Raw genomic sequence first — 24,462 nt, forward strand, 5'->3', positions numbered from 1 at the left:
GGAGCTGCTGTTTGCACCATTTGTTTGAAGCAGACATCCGCAGACTGTAGGGCACAGTGTTGTGTAGATAGCGGGGGGGGGGGTCGGGTGAGCATATGGTTCCAATATATGTCATTTGTATTACACATCACATACAATGCTACAGGAAATACCTTCCTGACAGCTGATCAGTAGTTGTCATTCTTGTTTTCGTGTATCTCTGTAGCTCAGTAGGTGCTACGGGCACAATCTGTATGCACATAATGAATTTGTGTATACAGATTAATGAGAAAAACCTTAGTGAAGTCAGCTTGGGTTTACCAGGCTAAGAGTGTTAAAAAAAAATGCTGTTGAGTTGCATTATGGGAAATGTAGGTTCCAAGGTTTTTAGAGTGTGACACATACTATGGACTTAATATCAGGAATTTCCGGCCTCTGTTATACCGACCATTTTTCTTTCAATGTATGTATCTGCAATACTAAATCACTAACATATCCCTTTTTATTGTTGTCTGACCCTCAATATAATGACAATAAAACTACATGGTTTAAAAGGCTTTAAAAATGTTATAGTATATAGTATGTTATATCCATGTATCTCTGTCCACAACTAAGACAAGTCCATTACATCCGAACACTTCATGTAAATCAGCCAAAGACAGAATTACTCATTTGAGAGTTGAGAGTTTGTAATGTGAGAGCAAAGACTGTGTAATTGGAGAGCAGAGATGATGTCATTTGAGACCACAAATTACTACTTTGAGGAAACTAATTCTTAATTTGAGAGTTCAAATTGCTCGTTTGTGTGAACTTATTAAAAAACAAAACAAAAATAATAATAATCATACTCCTGACTGTATGGTGAAGCTTCTCTCACTCTCTTAATTCAAAATCTCCTCTCCTCACTGTGCTGTCCACTGTGTGCTTGTTTAGCTACATAATCCAAACCTTTTATTTATCTGACAAAGACACAACAAAATCATTCAAGTCAAGAGGTGTTCCATCAATGATTCGCTTTTCGGATCATTGCCTCCAATTCCCATTATAATGGTGAGACCAGTAACATTTTAAAAAGAGAGGATATTTTATTGACTAAGACATGAATTCTACATTTCGTTTTGAGTGTAATAAGACAAGTCTGCTGCTACAGTTTACCTGCTTCACTGATGATGTATTCTCTCTCTTCTTTCACGCTGCTGTTCTTACTTATTCCATCTTTCCTAACATCAAACTCAAAGTCTTTATTGTGATATGTACTGTTAAAACTAACTCCATTTGCCTTCCACACTAAATGCAGTTTATTATAGAGAAACAAGGTATAGAAATGAAGCTAGTAAAATACCTGAAAAACACTATGTACGTTACAATATACAGAGTCATAGTAGTGATCAGTGTGATGGCCTAAGGATAAAAGCTGTCTCTCAGACTGGATGTCACATGTTCACACTTCTGTACCTCCTGCCAGAGGGCATAACTGTGAAAAACCTGTGTTGGGGATGGATGGAGTCTTTGATGATGCTGCAGGCTCTACTGTGGACTCCCTGGTGGTGGATGTCCTGCAGAGATGGTAGGGGTACCCTGAGGATCCTCTCAGTAGCGTTTACCACTGTGAGTTAAGATATTCTCTATGATGCAACTGTAAAAGCTTCTGAGAATTTTCTGTGACTACCCAGAGTTCCTCAGTCTTCTTGAAAAGTACAGCCACTTCTTGATCAACTGGGTGATGTTAGATGTCCAGGTGAAGTCGTCACCAATGTGGACAACCAGGAATTTAAAGATGCTGACCATCTCCACCTCAAAATCTGTGATTGTCAGCAGGATATGTGATGGTGAAGTCTCTTCTACTTTCTCATGTCCACTATAGTCTCCTCTGTGTTTTTTGTGTTGAGCGAAAGGTTATTGTTGTCACACCACATCACCAGACATGCCACCTGTCTCTTGTAGGCCTGTTCGTCACCACCGTCAGACCAATGACTGTGGTGCTGTTGGCAAATTTCAGGATGGCATTGTCCTTGTGTTAGATGACACAGTTGTAGGTGAATAGTGTGTAGAGCGTGGGGGGCCGATGACACAATCTTCTAGGTTGCCAGTGTTCATCATCACAGTGTTTGAGGTTAAGAGTTCCAATTCTGACAGATTGGAGTCTGCCAAAAAAGAAATCTAACAGCCAGTCAAAGAGTGTGGGGTTCAGGCTGAGGTTGTTTGTGGGTTTGTGGGGGAGGACAGTATTAAAGGCTGAGCTGTAATCAATGAAGAGCCAAAGATCAAGAGTCAAAAGGACAGATAGAGGAAGAGAGAAAAGAACAGAGAGAGGATTAGGGTATACAGACCATGGCTGTAAAAAGTAGGTATGTGCTGAGAAAAAGGTAAAAAAAAAAAAATCCCATCTTTCTCCTGGTCTAGCCTTCTCTCTCTCTGGTTCGACAGAGATAGTGGGGATAAAAGCTGAATTCCTGGATCAGGGTTCACCTCAATATTGTCATCCCGGGGAGCTTAGAGGCCGAGCAGCTGTATCACAGCCGCGGTGATCGCGGATGGTGGCTTTTAGCCAAACCTGAGACATAGACACATATGATCTATCCTTACACAGGGGAGGAAAATGGAACGTGTCTGGCCTCAAAAGAGCTGAAAGGCAGATAAAACTCAACATTTCCAACACATCACAAAAAACGTGGGCATCAAAAAGACACTGTGAATGCCAAGCAGTGCTGAGGAAGCCGGAGTGACATGTAAAGATATTTAATTGATTCTTTTTTCTTTAGTTTTATCCAATGAAATGTAGTGTTGTTGTAAGGGTTATTATCTTCCTTGATTGATAGTTACAGTATTAAAAAAACATGATTTTACATATTACACAATACAGTGGCATTTTATAATAATGTGCATAGTGTTGTTTGCATTTAATAAGATTAAGGATTGTTTGCTGGTATTACCTCGCAAGCATAGTAACTGGATCTTCTTTCTTTCCTTTTTTTCATCAATGCTTCCCTCCTATCCTTTTTTTTTTTCACAGCAGCTCCAATCCATTACTACATCCAGCTGTACCTGACAACACAATACCATGTTTGTAATGTCACAAAGGTTATTAAGTACGGTCTTACTATATGCTATTATGCTATAGGCTCTCACCATCACTGTCTATTCAAACTGGGTTAAAAAATAAATAGATATATCCTCTTTGAAACCTCTCCAGTGAATGATGACCATGTCTAATGTACCGCTACATGTTGGAAAACAAAAACATGGCAGGAACTATATTATGTGTCATTTCAGTGAGTACGTATGAGTGGATTCAGGTAAAGTGCTTCACATGTAGGGATGTTACAGTAGCTGTATCTAAACTTAAGCAGTATATCAACATCCAAAGCAATCCCACAGGCATCCTAACTACCACATCAGTCAATCTGTAAATCCTCTATTCTATACTACTGTATTACCAAGGCTTATAAGTGCAGTAGCCCTGAGCTGGAAGTGATTGCGGATCTATTCAAAACTGCAGCTTCTCATCTGAATAGCAGTTTTAAGCTACATCACTGTTCACTGATGTTGTTTTTACACGTGGGATGAGAATTAAGATTAGTTTTGAAATAGAAGACGAGTGAAAGAACAGTGATGAAAAATAATCAATGAAGAGTCCTCAGATATTCCAATGTGGTATGTGGTTTGTTTTCAATAGCGTCTGCATGCCTCTTGAATCTCAACATGTCTGTATTAAAGTTCCTGTGCGTGTAGTTTATCACAGGCTGCTTTCAGGGACATAGACCAGTTAATTGGGGGATGGCTCGTCCAATTGGAGACAAAAAGCCATGTCCCTGTGGTTAGCGGTTAGGATGTAAGTCTCCAGGAAATCAGTCTAAGTCTCTGTTATGTCCCCAAAAGTGACCAGGATCTGATATGTGTGTGTGCATGTGTGTGTGTGGGAGAAAGAGAGACGGAGAGGGAGGACGAGCTCTGCCCTGCTGCCCCACCACCACCGTTGGCGTACTAATCATTCTTCCTGCCTCGTTCTTTGTGATTGCCAGCCCATCCCTGCACTGCAGCTAAATTGAATCAATTAAAATCTTTCTTGTAGATGGCTGCTGTTGCTTCCACAAGATTAGGCTTTGATCACGAAACACAAATAAATAAATAAGCCAGTGGAAAGGGAATAGAGAAAGAATGAACTCAATTAAACGCGGGACGCATGTCTGAGGGTGTGTGTGTGTGTGTGTATGTGTGTGTATGTGCGTGTGAGTGAGTGAGTGTGTTCATTGTTAACGCGTAGATGCAAATATACTGTATTTGTTTGTGAGGGAGTCGAAACAAAGTTTTAATATTTGTCGTGTCACTTTCATTGGTGCATATCCATGTGTTTATGAGGAAGAGCTTATGTGATGACATTATGAGGAATACAAAAGCAAACCTTTTAGCTTATGTGTGAGTGTTTTCTGTATTACTTTGGCATATATCTAACTATAAAGGAATCTTTGTCTATTGCTGAGGATCTAAGGACGTTCAGTGTTGAGTATGAAGTTGTTTGGATGAGCAGTTCTCAAGAAATATATAGAATACCTCACACACGGTGTTGCTTCTGCTTCTTCTTCTGCCCACAGAGCCAACAAACAGAACTATTAGGACATTACTGTGATTGGAGGAGGGATTACATTCAAAGTGATGAGAACTAACATAAAGAATGAATTGAAAAAAGTTCAGAGCGTTAAGCTCAACTCTTCTTGCTCCTCACATGCAGAAATGTGCTATTTATGTTCAAGACATAGTGCAGGATGTCTTAGGCATCTTGCAGTATGTCTTGGGCACTTCTCTGCAACATTACAGATTGAAACTGAGTGCTTTAATCATTCTTGGCTCCAAAAACTATTAATTCAGTTTTATCTTTGTTTAGTTAAAGAAAATTCTGGTACATCCAATCATTGATTTGTTCAATGCACTTACTGTGCACTTGCATACAAGTGTTAATTATTTGGTTGTTTATCATTCTAAACCTATAGTTGATTAATTTCAAACTATTTGACCTTTCCGATCTGTTATGAAATAGCTGAAAGCTATTGTAAAAGTAATAAACCTCATAAACTGAATTTTAAATAGTTACTTTGTCAATAAGCTCCCTGTACACAAATAAAAGGATGTGCTGTGCTTGTAATGGGCTGGTGAGACATAGGATGATTCTGATGCATGGAGGTGTTGCTGTGCATCGTAACTGTGACGACTGAGTCAAGACTGGCTTATAACTTAAAAGCCAATGGTGGAGATTGATGTCAAGTGGGGCTTAGGGGAGAGAAAATGAGAGGCAAAGGGGTGGGGTTATGTTTGGCCCCAGCAGTGACCAGCTCATTCATCTGCAAAAAAACGCATATACCACTTCCCAAGCAGACATTGTGAAAATTTGGTGGAAATATGTGCACCTGTCCATAAACTCTAACCAACGCATATGAACATTTTGTAGATGCAGATGTTGAGGTGAAACCATTCAAAACCAGCAGTGCTATCTGTACTTGGTCTTGTAATGAGCCAAAACTATTCCAGGACTGAAATTTGGGTTTCCAACACTGCAATCTTCTATAGAGGTCTGTGGTAGTCATCTGTGGAGAATGGGGGCCTCTTGCTGCTAATTAGCCATAGCAAAGTACCATGTTTCTGGTCACTGCATTACAGGTTTGTGCTGTAATGCAGTCTCAGTACTACATTCATGTAGTGCTGAGATTTTAAAAGTGTTGGAAATTTAAAAGTAAATGGAAAGAGGGTTTTTGTTGAAAACCTAAACTCAGAGTTGCAGAGTGGTGAGTAAGACATGACTGTTGTTGCACATATGCACTAGTGCTGTGGAAATGAACATTATGCTGAATTCATCATGTGATCTATTAGTGTAGAGATAAATCCTCCACCCTTCATTGTTTTCTACCTGGCTTATAACGTAAATCAGTCTTGTATCAGCTGGACGTACCCTGGCTGATATTTTGGACCTCTACTTCTGTCCTCCAGTATTGACTTAATACTAATGACATCATGCCGTTCTGCAGAGTGGTACAGGGACACTGTAGTACTGTACCTCCTCAGAGGCATTACCTATACATGTGGCCTCAATGCATCCCTGTGGAGCTGAACTGTACTGTTGACTGACACTGGGTAATGAGCACTCCATTTAGTCACAGAGTGGGACGACAGTGTGAATATAAAGAAGGACAGGCCAGGAAATATGCGAGGTGGCGGGTTTGAGGGACTCCCCAGACGCCTGCAGCAGGTAATGGAGCTTTTAGCATGGAAATCAGAGACAGGATGGAGGTGATGGTGGTAGTTGCGGGGCGATGGTGGTGGTGGTGGGGGTGTGGGGGGGTAGGACATGAAATTGCTCTAAAAGACCAGAGCTCTCCTATGGGTATACTTGAAGTGCCCTGTCTTGTCAGTACATGCATACTTTGGAAGCACTGGATCGTGTATGTGGCTGCACTGACCGCACTGACCAGCAATACCTGAGGGGTTTAACTGGTCAGTCAGTGTAAGCTGCATTGCACTTTGAGGGACTTCAGCATTGACTAGGATAGTTACCAGTTGGATGCACCTGGTTTATGCTATGGGCGACACAACACTACACAATGTGGCCAATGCTCATTGCACTTTAGGTGACTTGTTCAGACACAGTCTTTAAATATTTCCAGGTTCATTACAATACAATTTTATTTTCATGTGCAACATATGTGTAACTTTATTCAGAGGTGATAAAATCTGCCCCTAATGCCTGATGGGTGTGCTTACATGAAGGCATAATGCTTCATGATTTAATGATGTTTTATTGAATTAAAAGATGTGATAGACACATGTAGAGTGAGGGAAAGAGAGGCCAAAGTCTACATATGACATATATTTATAAGTTTTGCTTTATGTAAACATGTTTTGGCTCACAGACAAAAATATAGCCAATTGTAGAAAATTGTTGTTTGAGCTAAGTAATCAGATTTAAATATATTCCACAGTACATTAATGCAAGGCAATTTTAATTGTTCCACCAAAAGAAAACAAACCCAGTTTTTATGACACATGATCATTCTACTGTATGGTCTATTTAGAGCTGAGTCATGGATTTAGATATGTCTTTCTCTAAAATTAGTCCGTCTGTGTTATATTTAGCGTAACCATGCTCTAAGTGGCTCTACAGGGTAATAAGTCTTGTTTTATTGCAGCAAATTATTTAACATCTAGGCTTGTTGGTTTTCTTTGCACACTGGAGAAATATGCCTCATTATCTAGGAGCAGTTATGCCCGGATGGACCAAAAGTAGTTTTGTTTTTTTTTTAAATTGAGGAGATCAAAAAGAAAATAAGTGAAAAATGAACTAGTTGAATTCCCGGTGGTTTTGACTTTTCATTTTGTGAGGGATAATTAACCAAACCTTTGAATGTGAAAGATTCAGAAATTGAGAAAAATAAAAGCTGAAATATTTCACATGCTGAATGTAACTTTTTGGGTCTTGTCCAAGATTCCTGTACAATCATGTTTGTGTTTATGTTTCTTCGCTATCTGACTGTCCCTTAAATATCCAGACATGGCGAATATCAATTTGTCTATACTGTTCAATGATGTGAGGAAAATTTAGAGGCAAAATCAATAGTTGCTAGGATACTGCTTCTGTTTAATACAAAGTTACAGTAAAAATCTGCAGCAAAAAAACTACAGAGAGAAAAAATTTTTTTTTTTCATGACACACTTCAATACCCATCATCTGTTTCCCCCCCCCCCGTCGTTCCTCATTTCTTGGCTTTTTCATTGTACTGTATTTTGAACTTGTAATTTCTGTTTCTACTGAGCTCTCATCTCCACCAACCTTCAGCAACTGCAGCTTTTTTTTAAAAGTACAATCCCAACCTAATGTCCTCTCTTTCCTTTCTCCTCTCGTGCAGGTTTCCTGAGTACAGGTGACCAGGCAGCCAAAGGGAATTACGGTTTGCTGGACCAGATCCAGGCTCTGCGTTGGACCAGTGAGAACATTGCAGCCTTCGGCGGCGACCCGTTACGTATCACTGTGTTCGGCTCAGGTGCCGGGGCCTCCTGTGTCAACCTACTCACACTGTCTCACTACTCTGAGGGCAACCGCTGGAGCAACTCCACCAAAGGTAAAAATTATAAGCCAGCGGGGAATTCACAAAGTATCTTCATGCATATTTAAGCATGTATGCAGTACATTTGCATATCTAGACTGTATGTGCACCCTATATAGAGTGTGACTAGGTGGAAGCTTTGTGCAGAGGAAATTTAACATAGCTGACAGTTGAGTTTTGCTGATTCTGTAACATTGTGCATAACATTGTGACTGTGAGTGACTCACTATAACTACAACATTCAGCTGGGATAATAGGATGCTATTTGAGTTGAAATAGTGTTGTTTCCACCTGGCCAAACAAACACTCCGGAGGTGAAATAAACTGCTCCAAGCATGCATGGATGCACTCTGACATGTTAGTAGAGGTCAGGATGTGTTATCATCATGTTTTGCAGGCAGGTAGACTCTATCTGTACATACCATATATACACATACCTATTGCAAATGTACTGTAAAGCCCTGCACTATGGCAGACTTTCCTCAGTCAGATTTCACACAATGACACAAACTGCTTTTCTTAGTGGAAGCAATGAATGTGCCTTGTCATCCTAACATGGTGTTCACATAATGTAGTACGATATGGTCAGATGCATTTGGTTTGACAAATTTGATGCTATCTGAATTTAGTTTTTTAATATAATTTCCTAAAATAAGGATTACAATCTAGTAACCCAAGTTGTAAAATAAACTTGAGAGTATTACCCATAGAGTCCAGTAGAAATGTTACTCAAACAGGAAGAAATAGTGGACCACTTTAAGCCAGGTATTAATAGAAATGTGGTGGTCTACTGAATATTTATGGAAGACTCTTGAGGGACTGCTTTGGCCTTCAAGGTAAGGGTCATGGGAGGTAGTCAGGCTAGCACTACTGCTAGGAACCTAATCTGACCACTGTCAGCTATGTGAGCTATTACTTTAGCAACATCTCAAAGTCCCTAACCCTAACCCTAACCCTAACCCTAACCCATACAAGCTTTGGAGGTGGTTGTGGGTGTGATTGAGTCTGATCACAATGTTAAGTCACTGCTTTGCCAACAGTAAATTGAGGTTGACTAAGAAGCACAATATGGTGGCTGTTAATACGTTTATACGTTATAGTGTCTGTTCATGGTAAAGAAGGAACATTTCACCAAGTGCAATAACATGGCTCCTTGATGTGTTTTTAATAGTTTTAATCAGGGATGGAAACAAAATCAATAATTGTCAGTAGGATTCATTTTTGTTCTTAATATGAGATTTGTTCGTAATTTGAAAAATATAGAATACCACAAGACTTCAACGAAGCAATTTTTTTTTAGAAACTGATTTTTAGTGTGATGTGTAAGTAATATAAGTATTTCTGGCATCTTGGTGATTATGGGAAGTATTCTAGCCCTTTTAGTTCATCATTTCAATATTTTTTCTGATTGCATTTCCTCTTTATTAAGTTAAAATTGTGTCTACATGTGTGCAGATTTTGATGATCTTGATTACATTACACAAGTTTATTGTTATGCTACTTGAAAAGGTTCCTCAATTGTAATTTGTTTCTGTCCTTCCTGCCCCTCTGCTGTTTTGGTCTACAGGCTTGTTCCAGCGAGCCATTGCCCAGAGTGGCACAGCTCTGTCCAGCTGGGCCGTTAGTTTCCAACCAGCTAAGTACGCCCGGATGCTGGCCCGCAAGGTGGGCTGTAACCTTGAAGACACTGTAGAACTTGTGGGGTGTCTTCAGAAGAAACATTACAAAGAACTGGTGGATCAAGACATCCAGCCAGCCCGCTACCACATCGCCTTTGGACCTGTTATCGATGGCGATGTCATACCTGATGATCCTCAGATACTCATGGAGCAAGGTACAAGAAAACAATTGTGTTTTACCTATTTAGCTGTTCGCACCATTAGCAAGTTCCTAAAATCAAGAAAGCTAAATTAAAAGAACCAGCCATTTTCAACTTTACTGTCATCATTTGTGCAACACCAACCATTTGTTCTTTACATCTCTATTTCCAGGGGAGTTCCTCAACTATGACATCATGCTAGGAGTGAACCAAGGCGAGGGCCTAAAGTTTGTGGAGCTGATCGTTGACAATGAAAATGGCGTCCAGGCTAATGACTTCGACTATGCCGTGTCCAGCTTTGTGGATGATCTCTATGGTTACCCAGAGGGTAAAGACATCCTCCGAGAGACTATCAAGTTCATGTACACCGATTGGGCCGACAGGCACAACCCAGAAACACGCCGGAAGACATTGTTGGCTCTCTTCACCGATCACCAGTGGGTGGCACCAGCTGTTGCGACAGCTGACCTTCACTCCAGCTTTGGGTCACCTACATACTTCTATGCCTTCTACCACCACTGTCAGACAGAACAGGTGGGCCATTGACCATCTTGGGTAATATTTGAGGGCGCATCTACTTCATGGATCCTCAACAATGTGATACAAGTGACAAAATAGGCCTACTGTTGTCATGTTTAGAATATACATCTTTATTAATCCCCAATGGGGGAAACTCATTTGCCACGAAATCAACTGCTACAGACAACATTTACATTGCATTCACAGTACACAACAACATAAAAAAGCAATTGGAGACATGATTAACAGCTGAAACATTTTTGTTCATTAAATATCTCAACACTGCTGGAGCAAAAGACCTTCTGAGTCATTCAGTTGACACTGGCCTCTCACTGAATGAGCTTCTGACTTTGTTAAAAACACTGCGTAATGGACAGCCTTCAAATACACAACAGTTTTTAGTTTAGCCATTGTTCTCTTTTCTACAGTGACCTCAAGTGAATCTGGGGTAAGGTCAATCACTGAGCCAGCCTTTCTGATCATCTTATTTATCCTGTTTTTTATCAGCTGACATTATGCCAGCAGAGCACAGCATAAAGGAGGACACTGGCTAAGATTCACTGATAAAAAAACATAAAAAAGCTTCTTTCTGATATCAGTGTATCTAAGCTTCCTTGAGAAAACTCTTGATGGAGTCTTCTTAAATACATCAGTGTTCTTTCTAATTTGATTTACTGTCCAAGTTTACACCAAGATATTAGTAAGACTGGACAATTTATGTATGCTGACCCTTAATTATCACTGGGAAAACCTTCTCCCTCCTCCCTCTGAAATCAATCATGTACTCTTTGGGCTTCCCAATATTCATTTTTTCAAAATATACATTTATTAACAAAATATTTGACATCTCTTTTGTAGGCCAGGTAATTGCCCTGTTTAAGTAGACCCACTAGGGCAGTGTTATCCAAAAACTTGAATTTCACAAGACACCTGACTATGCCTATAGTCAGCGGTATGGTGTGTGAATGATAACAGAGGGAACACTCCTGTTTTAGTTATATACTGTCAGACAGCTTTATATAAAACCTGACAAACTGAAGTTGAAACAATAGACAATCTAAGACCTAAGCAATACAGTAGTTGTGTTGTGCACTTTAAAATTAATTAAATTGTGAACTAAAAAGTATGGCTGAATTTTATTAAAATCATGAGAAAAATCAAAAAACAAAGCTGAGTTGACAGAGTTGGCTGTTGTTTCAAGGTGACATCGGGGCTACAGGTGTAAGATTAGTAAGACTACTATTGGGGGGAGGGGGTGGTGGGGGTTAGGAATTGGAACAAGACAAGATGTTTTGCACACGTCTGAGAAAAATTTGGAAGAAGGACTGAGCACAACTGGTTGGCACTTTCAGGGTGCATGGATGGACACTATCAGGACGTGGTACCTTATTAGCCTTAAGGTGCCCTAACTGCAGTCGAACCTCATCAACATTAATAACAATAGATGGGCTACAGTCCCCAAGACTGCTCTGTGTGAGAAATCGATCTATTTCACCGCTAAAGAATATATGTTTTCTTCCTATTAATAGCAGCTTTAACCTCCCCAGTTTGTGGTGTTTAAACAGCTCTCCAGACAATTATTAAGGCAAACCAAAGAAAGATTATTAAGTGCAGCCATAATTGCCTTATCAAAGTTTGATCACACTAGTGATTGCGAATCGTAAGTCATTAAGAACACATAAAAACGTAATACACAAATGCACAGGTTGTAGAGTGGCCAGCAAGGTGGTGGCACCTCAGTCCTAATGTATTGTTTCCCTGTGTAAAGCTTGCAGTGAATGGTCTCAGAGACAGAGGGGTTGATCTCAGTGACAGCTGTTTCATCTAGTTGGAGATATGGTTAACCAGTTACAGCTTTGTAATCGTTAAACTTAGAGAGAGAGCTATGTGAACACAATGTCGTGCTTTCATTCATTCATTCATGAATCTTTTCAGAGACCACTGATAGGTTCCAGCGGTTTCTGGTCACAACTAGCTTGCAACCAGAGATGTGAGCCTTTTTTGATCTAACTCTTTGCTCCTTGTTTTATGTGTATATTAACTGTCAGCATATTTATTGTTTTGCTTACATAACTACACTGATTAATTATACAGGCCTAAAAGAAAAGTGAAAAGTGGTGATTAAAATGCCACATTTTCTTTGGGCTTATTGTAGCTTTAACAGGCTATGGCTTATTACATGTACTTCAACATTTTAGTTTAAAATTCAGCTCAGAGCCATCCCCTCCTGTCATAGCCATTCCTTTTATATCACATCTCGTCTCTCTCTGTAATACACTGAATAATGGGCCAGATATGGTTGGCAAAAATAATATTAAAAAACTTATCTCATTTCCCTGTTTTCTCCATTTTCTCTGCTTCTTTGATCTTTCTGTGTGTATCATCACAATATCCATTGTGTGTCAGCAGCAAAAATAATGCCTTTTAATGGCCTGTTATCTGTCACATAAATATAATAATGCTGATGTGATTTGATTCATCTGCTGCTCATTAGGTGCCACCGTGGGCAGACGCAGCACATGGAGATGAGATCCCATATGTGTTCGGCCTGCCGATGATTGGACCAACGGAGCTGTTTCCCTGCAACTTCTCGAAGAATGACGTGATGCTCAGTGCCGTGGTCATGACTTATTGGACAAACTTCGCAAAAACAGGGTATGATGACACTAATAGTGTTGCTTCTATGGGCCTATACCAGTCCTTATTTGTATATATCTTGTATATATACGTTTCCCTCATGACAGTACCATCAGAACTAATAGAGTACTGAGTAGGCTCAACCATTTAATGCCAGCAGTGATGTCTGTAATAGTAACATCCAAGTCTTCTCTGTAGTTGTGAAGAATATGGGAAATGAATTCCAAAATGTACACATCATTTGTATTTGTTTATGTTTGATGATGTTAGCAAGGATGGTTATGTTTTCCTCATGCTAATATAAGATAGTCACCACTGTCACCGTCCAAAGACAATGAAAGGTCACTCTCTGAGACGGTGTTTTATTGTTGACTGATAATGGTTGCAGTAGTTAATAAATACCTTGAGCTTCCATGGTGCAAAGCCACAAAGACAGATTCAGCATCAAACTAGATATTTTCAATATAACACTTCTGTTAAACCCTACTTATAACTGGGCCTGGGTATCGGTACTTGATACCTTTTAGGTATCGACCGAAATAAATAAATATCAAGTAGGATTGAAACACCTCTCGTCAAGAAAACACATGCAATCGATCCTTTTTGCACCCAGAGCTAGAAAATATGACTATTTGTATGGACTTGCTCACAGCCAATCAATGCAAGCATTCTTTGATTTAATGAGATATGTGATTGACCCGCTGCCACAGCAGCTACAACTCGTCTGTGGTGGTGAAGTCGTGGTGAATTTGAGTTAGCAGTTCAGCAGCCAAGATGCCACCTAAACACTCTAAAGTGTGGCTTCACTACACGCCTGTTACACTGGATACAAGCAAGTGCACTAAATGGGTAATGGGTATTGAATTAAGTACTCAGTTGGTATCAGTATCACTTTAAGGGTACTTGGATTGGTACTGATATTATAATTTTTTAAATGACACCCAGTCCTACTTATAACCATTTTCTGTTTTTGCAAAAGACTGCAGCAAACTCTCAAATGTTGGACGTCATCAAAATGACAAGAGAATATAGACAATATGCAAAGTATAGAATAAAAAGCTTTATTGTCATTATAGTAAACATATAATGAGATTACAGGTGCCACTCCTAGTGACATTTCATTGATATTGTATTAAATAAGAAAATCACTGTGGTATGAATGAGATAGAAACCAGTGTACAAAACAGTCTAACAGTCGTCTAACAGTCATCTGCCCAGTTAGTTTAAGGAGCAGCCTCATTTGTAAGCTCCAGCTTGTTCATATAATAGTTTTATGAGGGGTCTCACAAATGGTTATTAAAACAATTTTTTTCCCCCTTGCGATCACTCTTACATCACTTGATCAACATGTAATTACCATTACAAGACCACGAATGAATTGATCATTTATTTTAATTGTGTTTCCTCAATATTAACTTACATTACATTTTATAATTCGGAGTGGTAAATGGTCCTATCATGTTTCATGGACTGGGTTATGTAATTGGTATTCTACGCAGATACCCTCTACATAGCTTCAAATGCATTCTTAATTAATGGACGTAGCCTGGAGAGTGACTTCTCGATGGGACGAAATTAAAATCTTCCCCACCCCTCCCCTTATGTCTCATGTTGCCTTTCAGCATATAGTCGTGGTGGTAATTGTTTTTCAAGACCGTAATGGGGGACATTGTCTTTTTCTGTGCACTGCCCAGTAGCCCTGAGGGGAACAGAAAGCCACTAATGATCTACATATATAACCCCAAATTGACGTGGAATGCCGGGTACCTGGGAGATTTATGCCACCAAATTGAATGGTTAAGCGTGTTCTTGATGAGGTCTGGCTGGCTCCATAGTCTGCTCTCAGACAATGGGGCGCTCAGTGGGTCTGAATGGATCTCCATAGCTCACATGGCTGGCTCTGTTCTGCTCAGATAAAGTGTAAGTGGGTCTGTATAGCACAGGATCCCATGCTGAATGTGCTCCATAAGCCCCCTCTGTATATAATAGGAGTTTATATTGGGATACAGACCTGCATTTACAGAGCAGTTGAGCCTTGTGCTATGATGAGTTAATTCTAATGTTTACCAGAAGTAGATAGTGCATAAGATTCAAAAAGTATCTATTTCTGTTTGGTTCATATGCCAGCATAGTGATTACTGAAGCATATGCTTTATGGAAATTATCAGCATGGTTGAACTGCATCTTTACCCAAACATATTCCTTAGCTAGAAGCTTCTTTTTATGTATAAATTATATATAAATAGGTTCACTTGCAATGAGACATCCATAATTCAAAATCGGCTCCTTTTGCATATGAATGAAACTTGAAATTAGGGAAACTTCTAAGGTTATTAGCTATCTTAAGACCTTTTCAGTCAATCAGTATCTTCAGAACCCAATCATCTGTGAGCAATAATACTGCCTTCGACCTTTTTTTGATTTTATCAGGTGTGATATCTCAGACACTGTTGATTAAATTTTGATGAAACCTGGGGGCTGCATCTCACCACTACATTCCAGTATTTTCATAATTACACTGATTAGCCTGAGGGAGATGCTACACTTAGGTTAAAATTAAAATTTTAATAAGCAGACAGCGACATCTCAAAAAGGTCCAGTCTACTGCTAGTTTTGCTTTAGTTCTTCCTGTCCCCTAAAGTAAGCAACCAAAAGGTGACATAAACCATTACTGACTGGTCAGAAGAGGACTGCATTGTCCATTTGGGGGACTACATATCTACTGTTCTCTCGTCTGTTATTTAACAGATAATCATCTCTTCATTTAATCTTATTCTCAGGGACCCAAACCAGCCAGTCCCCCAGGACACCAAGTTCATCCACACCAAACCCAACCGTTTTGAAGAAGTAGCATGGACACGTTACAACCAGAAAGACCAGCTTTACCTGCACATTGGCCTGAAGCCCCGCATCAAAGAGCACTACCGTGCCAACAAGGTACAGTCTCATTTTCCTGAATGTTTTTAATGTGGGTCCTTCCAGTATAATGACCTAAAATAGAACTCATATATTTGGAAAGCAGCTTGGGGCCTGTGTCATAAAGCGATATTAGTGGCTCAGCCAACTTTCTTTACGTCGACCTAAAATTGATGACTGACTGGTTCAGAGGAACAGATCAAAACCTGTCAACTGTCCAAACACTGACCAATCAGCTCACTTGTTGGGTTCAAATCAGTGCTTCTAATAGAGTGATTACACTTCACCATTTTAACTAGACTAATAAACAATTATTACAGCTGTGCATTAATTGTGCTCAATTTCCATTATTCATGACAAGATTTCTGACTGATAATTCCTGATTATTACTCTTACACTGAAATGATTATTCAATTAATAACATGACCCAACTTTGTGAATATTAAATGTGTCAAGGCCCAAAGAGATGGTGATTGTAAATAGAAAGTATTCCAATTATTTTTGATATTAGTTTTGGCAGCTTAGTTCACTTTTAACAGTTTTGAACTTGTGCTCATTCATAATAGTTTGCTCATAACAAAAAAGAAAAAAAGAAAGTATTAATTTTCCATGTTCATGCTACACTTCACATTTCATGGCTGTATCTAATGAGACCTATATTATAATGTACACACTTACATACAGTCTTTACTGTAAAATTTGAATATTTTTCAACTATTTCAATTCCTCCTGATACATAAAGCAAAGCTAAATCATGTCAGTGATACAGTACTGTTAAGATAAAATTCAGTTTAGTTCTCTCAACCCTGTTCTCATCTACGGTATCCATTTATTTCCTCTTCCATATTTTCTCTCGTTTCTTCAGGTCAACTTATGGTTGGAGCTGGTCCCTCATCTACACAGCCTCAATGAGGTCACCCAGCTCATCCCCACCACCACCAAGGTTGGTACTAAATCATCTACTGCACATCTCATCCCGCCACTTAAACCTGAGTCACCCCCTCCAGAGCAAAGATTTGGAGTGGACCCAAGACACTTATGCAATATTTAAATTGTTTGTTGACCTGACCCTCATCTAGTCCTGCATTCAAATGCCCCTCATGAGCTTCTACTTCTGTGACTAGACATGAAATGCAAATTTCTCTACTTAAAAAATAGTCACAGAGTTGTAGTTGTTGTACCAAGATGAGGAAATTCGCTTCTGTTCCCATTATGAACCAAAAGGTGTCATATAAATTAGTTTTACTCTTAGTTGTCATATCTTGGATTCGGTTCTTTCCAATCCCATGAACAGCAACTCGGGTGTTATCAATTAATAAAGCTCAAGCGCAAACTGCCAAAGTTTGAGCAGTTATTGCTGGAAAAACAAACCATGCACTCCAGAATAATAGTGGAAAGCTAGATCTCTCTGTCTGGACGATAATTAAAATCATTTTTCATAGCTGGAAACAGAATAAATGAACTGGACTTTGACAAAAAAGTATTACCAAGACTTAAATATCAGTGATAATGATTTTACAAAGACTATAACCTGCAATGGATTAAGAAGAAGAAGGAAACACTGTTAATATATTTTCCAGTAAAACCTGTATTCAGTTTTAAACACTTCAACCTAGGAGTATGAGGAGATATCTGTACCCTGGATCTTGAATTTGGTCAAATCTAAATCTTTCATAATTTGTATACTGTATTCCACATTCAAACTGATTTGAGTCTGATCTAGACTGTGAACAGAGAAACAACACCATTGTTTTTTGTTCAAACGCTTAAATGTTCATGTTTCCTAGCAAGCAGCCTCTTGAAGTGGTGCATAACATGACTTGCCTTCGTATGAGGCAGAGGTACAAGTCGTATTACTCAAATTTAGTGCTGCAATAATTCTTAAGCCAAATCTGACTTTTTGGACTTTCCTGTGTTTGCAGGGTCAGGAAAAAAATGCTACTTGGATTTCATTATGAGTAACATGGTCAGGAATTTAATATAATGTCTAAGGAAACAAGTGCAGTATCATGTCCGATCGTCTATCTGTCGGCCCCTAGCAGACCTGATGTGATGAACACGTCTCACTGCATATGACTGAAGTACTGTATGTGAAGGCTCAGCTCGCAAGTCTGGAAAGTGGACGTTTGGATTCAGCCTTTAAAGAGAGGAGCTTTGGATGGATGGTTGGATTGTACAAAGTATCTGACTGGGAGATTTCTGTTAATGTTGTTGTTGTTTTTTTTATTGGGTAGTTGTGGTTGTTTTAGCTTCACCAATTTAGACCTAAGTATCTAAGTTCATCTGAATTTTCTTTGCAAACATTACATGGGTCTTTTTGGAAGAAAATCACAAGTACCGTATACTGTCATTGAGGACACTGTTAGTCTGGGGAAAAAATGGAATGAGAACTTCCAATTGAGGTGTCACAAAGCAAATGGAGTATTTTTAGGTGTCATGTCCTTAAACTTATTGTTCTCCTCCCTGTTTTTTAGATTCCTCCTCCAGAGGCTACCAACCGCACCCCAAAGCCCAAGGTTCTGGTGACCAAGCGCCCCAACCCAACTCCCTTCCCCACTGAGACCCAAGACAGCCACAACCAGCCACACCTGGTGGACCAGCGTGACTACTCCACTGAGCTGTCGGTGACCATCGCTGTGGGAGCCTCCCTGCTCTTCCTCAACATCCTGGCCTTCGCCGCTCTTTACTACAAGAAGGACAAGCGCAGGCATGATGTCCACAGGCGCTGCAGCCCTCAGAGGAGTGCCGCCAACGACCTGGCCCACACTCAGGAGGAGGAGATCATGTCCCTGCAGATGAAGAAGCACTCGGACCTGGACCGGGACTGCAGGGGTGTGGGCGATTCCTTGCACACACACGACGTGGTGCTGAGGACTGCCTGCCCGCCGGACTACACTCTGGCCATGAGGCGCTCACCGGACGACATCCCGCTCATGACTCCAAACACCATAACCATGATCCCCAGCACCATGGGGGGGCTCACCTCGCTCCACTCTTTCAACACCTTCCCCAGCAGCGGGCAGAATAACACCCTGCCCCACCCACACCCACACTCACACTCCACCACCCGGGTATAGCCCTGTGGATGCACCCAAGCAGACAGGATTCTGATGGCTGAGGCAAACGCTAATGCCACTGCTGCTGCAGAGACTTAAGGCCGACATGCTGACATACACAGATATGTCAGGAGCTGAAACGCCAGCCTGGAGTTGCCAGACACCCATGGAATTACACTGGGATTGTACGACACTCTGTTAATACCTGAGGGAATATAGTCAAGGGATATATGGGGGGGGGGCTTGGACCAGAGGAAAAAAAAGAATAAATATGTTTTTGTAGAAAAATAAGAGACAAGAAGAAAAAAAGTACAAAATAAGGAGTTGAAGAAAAACAACCTCACAAGCTAAAACAAAGAGGAGGATGTTTTTTTATGATTATTTTTGTTCTGATATTGCAGCAAAACAAGGTACAGTAAACTACTTTTTCTTTCTAGCGACAGATATGGCCTTCGGGATCTTTTGACAAATGACTGCTTGACAGTATTATCTGGAAGCAGAATAGAGCATCAGACACGCCTCGGAGGTGAGAAGAGGGGAGCACTTTGTAAAAGAAAGACAACATATTGTTTTCCTGTGGCATCGCACTGCAGATTACTCTGTTTGTGGGGCACAGAGTAGATGCTGCGCAAACCAATTCAGGCATGTGTTAACTTCGTAAATGGAGGCTATGTAAGATAAGGAAAAAACAATTGTTGAAAAGAGCAGATAAAGGACTGACGACTCAAAGGAAAAAAAAAGAAACCCTGTATGCACAATGGAAACATTTTGAGGAAAAAAAAATGTCACAGATACTTTTCATCCATTTATTTTTGAGGATCGGGAACAATTTTATTGTATAGAACCTATTTACATATCTAGATCTGTACACTAAGCACCAAGGCTTTTTAAGCCTTCTTCTCTTGGGGGCGGGAGGGGCATCTATACTGCAAATCTGCCAGCAGGACTGAACCAGTGGGAAGTGGGAATCCACCTATTGGCTTTCCGGCAGTTCCAACTTCAACCACAGAGAGCTGGGGGACAAAGGATAATTGGATATTTTAGCACGATGCGCATGACAATTTATCTGCTTGATGGCTGCTCTGCTGATTATGTCATTATTAAGAATAATTTTCACCCTCTCCCTTGCATTGGAGCAATTTGAGATGGATTTCCTGATTGGATTATAGGAAACACACACCCTCACAGGACCATGGGAAATGCAGTTCCAAGTTGTGGATGTTGCGGTCCGAATTGGGGACAAAAAGGGGAGGGGCTGGGGATATGGTAAACTTTCTTGCATAACATAATATAGCTTGAGTGGAGCTGGGCATATAAGGACTAGTTTTGTACTCTGTGTGTTGGTACTACTTTTTGATAGTGGTTAAATCACATTACACTGTATCAATCAAACTCATTGTACCTTCAGTTGAGATCAATGTTCTTTGCTATTCTACCTATTGGATCACTTTACCGTATAGAAGTAATTACCTGCACTGTTAATTCCATTTCCCTTTTTTTTCTCTTTTCTTTAACTGGGAGGTGTGTTGACTGAGTGACACAGTGGTGGATGCCCATTTCTATGAAAATAATGGAGGGTGAAAGTAATGGAGGTGAATCTCTAGGCAACGTAGCTTTTCTTTTCCTTGATCCAGCCATGTTCTGTCGAGCTGTTCAATGATGAACGCCTATACATGACTAACAGAAGTCAAAGGCCAAGCACAGACTGATCACATTAGGTGGAACTCTCTGTTTGGCCTGGAGATGCACAGCAGGTGGACAAAAGGAAGCACTAGGGTCAGGGTAGGTCAATTCCTGTGACACATTTTTCATCTATTTTTCATCATTAGCCAAGGTTGATCATTTCCGGAGGCACACTGCGTTATGGGAAGGAAGGGAAAAGGCCTTCCATAGCAGCTGAGACCCACTGTCAGCCCTTTTTACCTCACTTTAAAGAGCTACTACTTTTCCTTTTTGGCCTCGCTGTTTTTTCTACTAGAGATTCTCTACTGTCTCATCTTTTATTCCGAGCTGACAGGTTGGTGTGTTCAGCAAAGCGGTTTCCCCTTGCATCCCCACTGCCTTCAGTTTACCGTCTCCTGCAAGGCTGTCTGCCATCGCTAACATCTTTAGGTCAGTGAAGCCTCGGCAGCTAACGATGTTAGCCACTGGAGTAAGAGTGTGTCATACAGCAAAGCAGACTGCAGTTGGATCCAGTCACTTAGGAGGTGGGAGCCACAGAGGGAGGGATACCCTGGATGGCAAGCCTATTGTGCTCAGATGTGGAAATGTGTACGCTGGCACAGAGATGCTACTTGGTAAGCTGAAACGCTTGTCTCTCTGTTTTCCCCTCACTAAAGTGTAGATGTGTGGAGGCCTCTGTTGTGAGAATACATCCTGCCCCTTTTGGCTCGCTCACAGGCACTGTGCAGTCATTCAAAATAATGAGTGCAGACTACTTTTACCCCATGTAACACTGCGGCAGACAAGCTGGATGAGGGGATAAAATCTACTCTGATATAAAGTGTTGTGTTTTTGGGATAAGACTTAAACTGAATAAACTAATTACATCTGTTTGCTCCAGATTGTTTTTCTGGATGGACTGAACCAACAGGGCTTGATCTGGGATTTAAACAAAAGAAAGATTCCAAGGCTATTATCACACATCATCCTCAAAGGCCAGAGATTTTTTTTTTTAATACCCTTCTCTGTAAAACAAGCCAACAACAACAGAATGCATGAACCTCAGAAAGGGAGAAAACTCATCTTGTAGGTCTGTTGGCCACTAGCTGTCTAGCTCCAGCACTCAGCTTGCTCGTTGCTGATTGGTGACTCGCACATATGCAAATACGAACATGTGTTAGCAAACACACTCACACACAACCATACGCTAAGTAATTAGGCCCTGGCTTTCCAAGTGTTTGGTATCTACTCAAGAAATTGTGTGTGGGCTACCAACCGGATTGCCTGCACTTGGACTCAAGATTTATTAGTCCTATATAAAAAGCGACATGACCTTGTTTTTGTAACCCAAGCCAATGGCTGAAAAGTATTTCACAAGATATGAAGGGGGAACCTTGGAAAGAAGAAAATGAAATGCTGATGTTGGCTGTGCAGCCTACTGATAGTGAATGCTGAGAACATTTTAATAAAGCTAAATACCCTCCTATGCAACACAATATAATGCCTAGGAAGAGAGTTTTTAATACAGTGTCATTTTAAAATATAGGTCAGAGTACAGGGCCAAAATATAGGGTCAAAGTATCAGCTATGCCAGAATCAGACTACACAATACCAGCCCAATAATGTTGTAACCCAACAGGATCATTGAATGCGACATTTGCTCATTTAATTTGTGATGCCTCTCAACATTGGGCCAAAAAGACCAGCACCTCATTTGTTTGCATTCTATCACCTAGTTTAATTCCATAATTTTAACCCATAAAATCACAAAACACACACAGCAGAAGAGGTTTAATTTCATTTAACCAATTGAACCTCACCCTCGGGTCATTACCATTATGTCAAATTAATTTTACCTGTGGATGCGATGTCTTCCTCTATACACTGTATGAATGTGCTTACCTACACCCCACCCTCTTTATACCAATTGAGAAGGAAAAAGACTCGTTCCAGGTACACTTTCATACTGAAAAACATGTCAGACAAGTAAACATTCATTGGTGATGCTGTCATGTTGAACAGGCAAGTCAGTCCCTGACACCTTCTAGATCATGTGAAAGGCAGGGAGCTATGTTTGGTCAGGATACGACATGTAGTCTTGCCATTTCTTTAGCCAATAACTTCAGTGTCCTAATCTGACACAAAGACAATCTTGAAAGATATGTTTGCTCAAAGTATTAAACTATAGTCTTGCAGATCCACACAAGCCAGTTTTTGCACAATGATTCATGTCAATTCTGTTTGAGTAAGAAAACAATCTTGGTTCGTACCTACCTGCATGATTGTCATGTCGCAACACAATAAAAATTCAGTAGTTTTCTAAAATTAAATAATTAATTTTATTAAATCCTACGAACTGTGATAGCGCATTAGTGTGCACTGGGTCACCCATTGAATTAAACATGTAATTGTACTGATGTGTAAATAGTCAAGCAATTTCGGGGCCATGCTAAGTAGCCAACAATTGACAGTAGATGAATGCTAATTAATAACTTGCCATGTATTGGGTTGTCTGATTGATGATCGGTGATAAATGCAAGCCAACAGTAATGTGAGCAGAGTGAGAGAAGTGATTTTCAGCACCTGCCATGTTTGAAATTAAAAATGTAAATCGCCAGCAGCTATTGAGAACTTAATATATGGTGGCAACAATCTTTAGCATGTGTGGTCATACAAATAAGACAGTTCTAGCTTCTACATACATGGCAAACAGGCCTGCCGGATGGCTCAAGACTGTGAAATTGGAAGGACTGACTAAAAAAAAGTTTATTGGAGAGGAAGTGATGCAATGACTCATGAATCAAGGGTTATATAAGTGAGGAAATGCATTAAAATGCCTAGCAACTGGCACAGAAGAAGCATGGTCACCGAATCAAATTGAAACAGTATCATTAGGAAGAAAAACTGCAACTTCTGTAAGTTAAAAAAAAAAACCACTGTATGACCTTCTCATCCCTGAAGAGAAGGGCTAGCTGCACAGACATAGATAGCTAATGACAGCATAACTTATATCACGGAAACCTTACATAAGCAGGCAAGGAGGAGTGTTGAGAGATTGATTCAATCTTCAGCTAGATGCACAAAGAGAGTCAGCTACAGTAGACCTTAGCATGACTAATTCATTGGGATGAGGCGGTGGGGGGGGAAAGAATCTAATAGAAGCAGCAGGAGAAAGAAAAGACTGTGAGGAAATACAAACTGACCACAGAAGATATTCAACATATTTTCTCCACAACTTCACTACCCCTTTCATTTAGGCAGTTTTTTCTCTGAAAGTCATACTAGAGGACATCATTTTCATAAAAAGCTTATTTTATCAATCTACTAAAAGTAATTATATCACCATTCATTTTGAGTAGTTTTAAGTTAATATTGTAAACTTAAAAGGCTATATGTTAGCCTGTCAGCTAGCTTCTGATCACTTGTGGCTACCATACTGATATTAAAGGTCTCCTGTGGATTCAATATTCATCACAAAAAAATACATTATGTGCGGTGTATACGCATGACTGACACCAAGTGTAAGCCCCCCCCTGGAACGGACCTCCCTGAAATGACTTTTTGCAGGTCGGGATGTCTGTTTAAAACGCTTTTTTGCGAATGTTTGGAAACCTGCATTGTTTTTTTGAGCTTCTAATCTCCTTTCCCTTTTTCAATGGTACATAGCATAGTTTATTGTACATTACCATCGCTAACTGTCAATACTCATTTTCCACTATGCTCATGAAATCACTACTCAACAGCACCACTAGTGGTCAAAAACAACATGGGGTTCCTTTAATGT

The 24,462-nt window shown here is 40.1% G+C and overlaps 1 protein-coding gene across 5 annotated transcripts in view; it reads left to right on the plus strand.

Annotated features, from left to right (window-relative positions):
- The window catches only part of nlgn1 (neuroligin 1), a 300,005-nt gene extending 280,968 nt beyond the window's left edge, over window positions 1-19,037 (plus strand). For 4 of the 5 annotated variants that reach the window (XM_062423629.1, XM_062423626.1, XM_062423627.1 and 1 more), the window contains 7 exons: window positions 7,872-8,057; window positions 9,637-9,903; window positions 10,061-10,422; window positions 12,902-13,062; window positions 15,825-15,981; window positions 16,826-16,903; window positions 18,435-19,037. In XM_062423629.1, the coding sequence (XP_062279613.1) occupies window positions 7,872-8,057; window positions 9,637-9,903; window positions 10,061-10,422; window positions 12,902-13,062; window positions 15,825-15,981; window positions 16,826-16,903; window positions 18,435-19,037 (1,814 nt within the window). Of the gene's footprint in view, window positions 1-7,871; window positions 8,085-9,636; window positions 9,904-10,060; window positions 10,423-12,901; window positions 13,063-15,824; window positions 15,982-16,825; window positions 16,904-18,434 lie in introns of all 5 variants that reach the window. The other variant, XM_062423625.1, reaches the window with a different exon arrangement.
- The last annotated feature ends 5,425 nt before the right edge of the window (window positions 19,038-24,462 follow it).

Source organism: Scomber scombrus, chromosome 8 (assembly GCF_963691925.1).
Source record: "Scomber scombrus chromosome 8, fScoSco1.1, whole genome shotgun sequence".
In the NCBI taxonomy this organism is placed as follows: domain Eukaryota; kingdom Metazoa; phylum Chordata; class Actinopteri; order Scombriformes; family Scombridae; genus Scomber; species Scomber scombrus.